Raw genomic sequence first — 1,558 nt, forward strand, 5'->3', positions numbered from 1 at the left:
AAGCTGAAAGAGGAAGAAAGAAGCAGGATTTGCAGAGAAGTTAGTATAAAAGCAGGCTCAGATGGTAAAGAATCTGCCTGCAATGCAGGAGACCCGGGTTCAGTCCCTGAATTCGGAAGAATTTCATGGACAGAGGAATCTGGCAGACTGCAGCCCATGGAGTCACAAAGAGGTGGACATGACTGAAGTGACTGAGCATGCAGCATGCACTCGCCTGGAACCACACTGATTGAAGAAGGGGTGGATAAAAACCATGGGTTTTCAAAATGTGTTGAATTTGTCTTTTTTCTTTTCTTCATTCATTTATCTTCCCTTCTCTTTTTCTTTGATGCAAGTATGTGCGTGTGTGGGGGAAGGATGCTTTGGTGGGTTGGGTCAAGAGTAGCAGAACGAGTACACAGGAGAAGAGGAACATGGAGGAACATGAAATGGCTGGGTTAGGGCCCCAAAGGTGGCCAAGAACCCAGGAAATTATGTTTGCAAAAAAAGCACTTGAAACTCGGTCCATCAGTGATGCTTCAGGGCCCTGATGACATAAGAAAAAAAAAGAGTTAGGAGCATTTGTCTCCTTTGCATCAGAGTGCCTCTCTGGTGCATGGGATTCAAGACCACCAGCAGGCAAGGACAGGGTGGAGGAGAACAAAGGCAACTCAAGACCAAGATGCTGAGCAGATCCATTTTATTGTTTTACATCAGTGAGAGAGCACCCTTTAAGAAAATACCACGAAGAGTAACTTAGGGAAGTTTTCCTAGGGAAGTGAGGGTAGACATAGAATCCAAGGCCATGGAAGGGGATTCAGAAGAAAAAATGAGTTTCTGAGCCCCAGGGAGGGGTCATTGTATTTGCAAGTTCAGAGTCTTCTACAGGACCTCTCAGGCCCAGCAGCCAATGAAGGAGGATAAAGATGATGTCCTCAGCAGTGTGCTGTCCCCAGGTTGGATCTTGTAGACTCAGGGACATCTTCAGCAGCAGCCGCCTCCATAGGACTGACCACTCCCTCCTCCGCAGCACCCGGAGCCCCCTGAGGGCTGGCTGCAGCAGTCAGACCTGTGGGGTCTGCAGTGGTGCGACCTGCGGTGCCTGTGGTGGCTCAGGCAGCAGCCCCCACACCCAGAGCTGCAGCAGCCCCCGGAGCTGGAGCCGCAGCAGCCCTCGGAGCTGACACCACAGCAGGAGGAGACTGGGGGGCACTTTGGGGGGCATTTAGGGGTGGGGCATTTGGGGATGCACTTGGGAGGAGGCTGGCACTGCTGCTGGTTCTGCTGGCAGGACATCTTGGTGGGCAGGTTCAGGAGCTGAGGGAGAGACAGACAGCAGGTCTGACCAGAACACAGAAACATCCTTTATGGACTTCCACTATCTTCTCTTTCCCCCACATTCTAAAAGCCTGGTCAAGTAACTCGTGGAGAAATTATCTCTAAAATATAGTTTTTCAAGGTTTTCACTATCTCATTTGAAATTTGGGAGCTTTGCCTAAAACAGACATAGGTTGTCTTCTTTCAACAAAGCAAGACATAGAAGTCAACTAACTAAATTGATAAACTTGCCCAAAGTCAA

At 49.3% G+C, this 1,558-nt stretch overlaps 1 protein-coding gene across 1 annotated transcript; it reads right to left on the minus strand.

Annotated features, from left to right (window-relative positions):
* Positions 1 to 963: 963 nt before the first annotated feature.
* On the minus strand, positions 964 to 1,275 carry LOC138985778 (late cornified envelope protein 1E-like). The gene has a single exon (XM_070363352.1). It carries the CDS (start codon positions 1,273 to 1,275, stop codon positions 964 to 966), a length of 312 nt encoding a protein of 103 aa, XP_070219453.1.
* Between the last annotated feature and the right edge of the window lie 283 nt (positions 1,276 to 1,558).

This window comes from Bos mutus, chromosome 3 (assembly GCF_027580195.1).
Source record: "Bos mutus isolate GX-2022 chromosome 3, NWIPB_WYAK_1.1, whole genome shotgun sequence".
NCBI lineage: Eukaryota > Metazoa > Chordata > Mammalia > Artiodactyla > Bovidae > Bos > Bos mutus.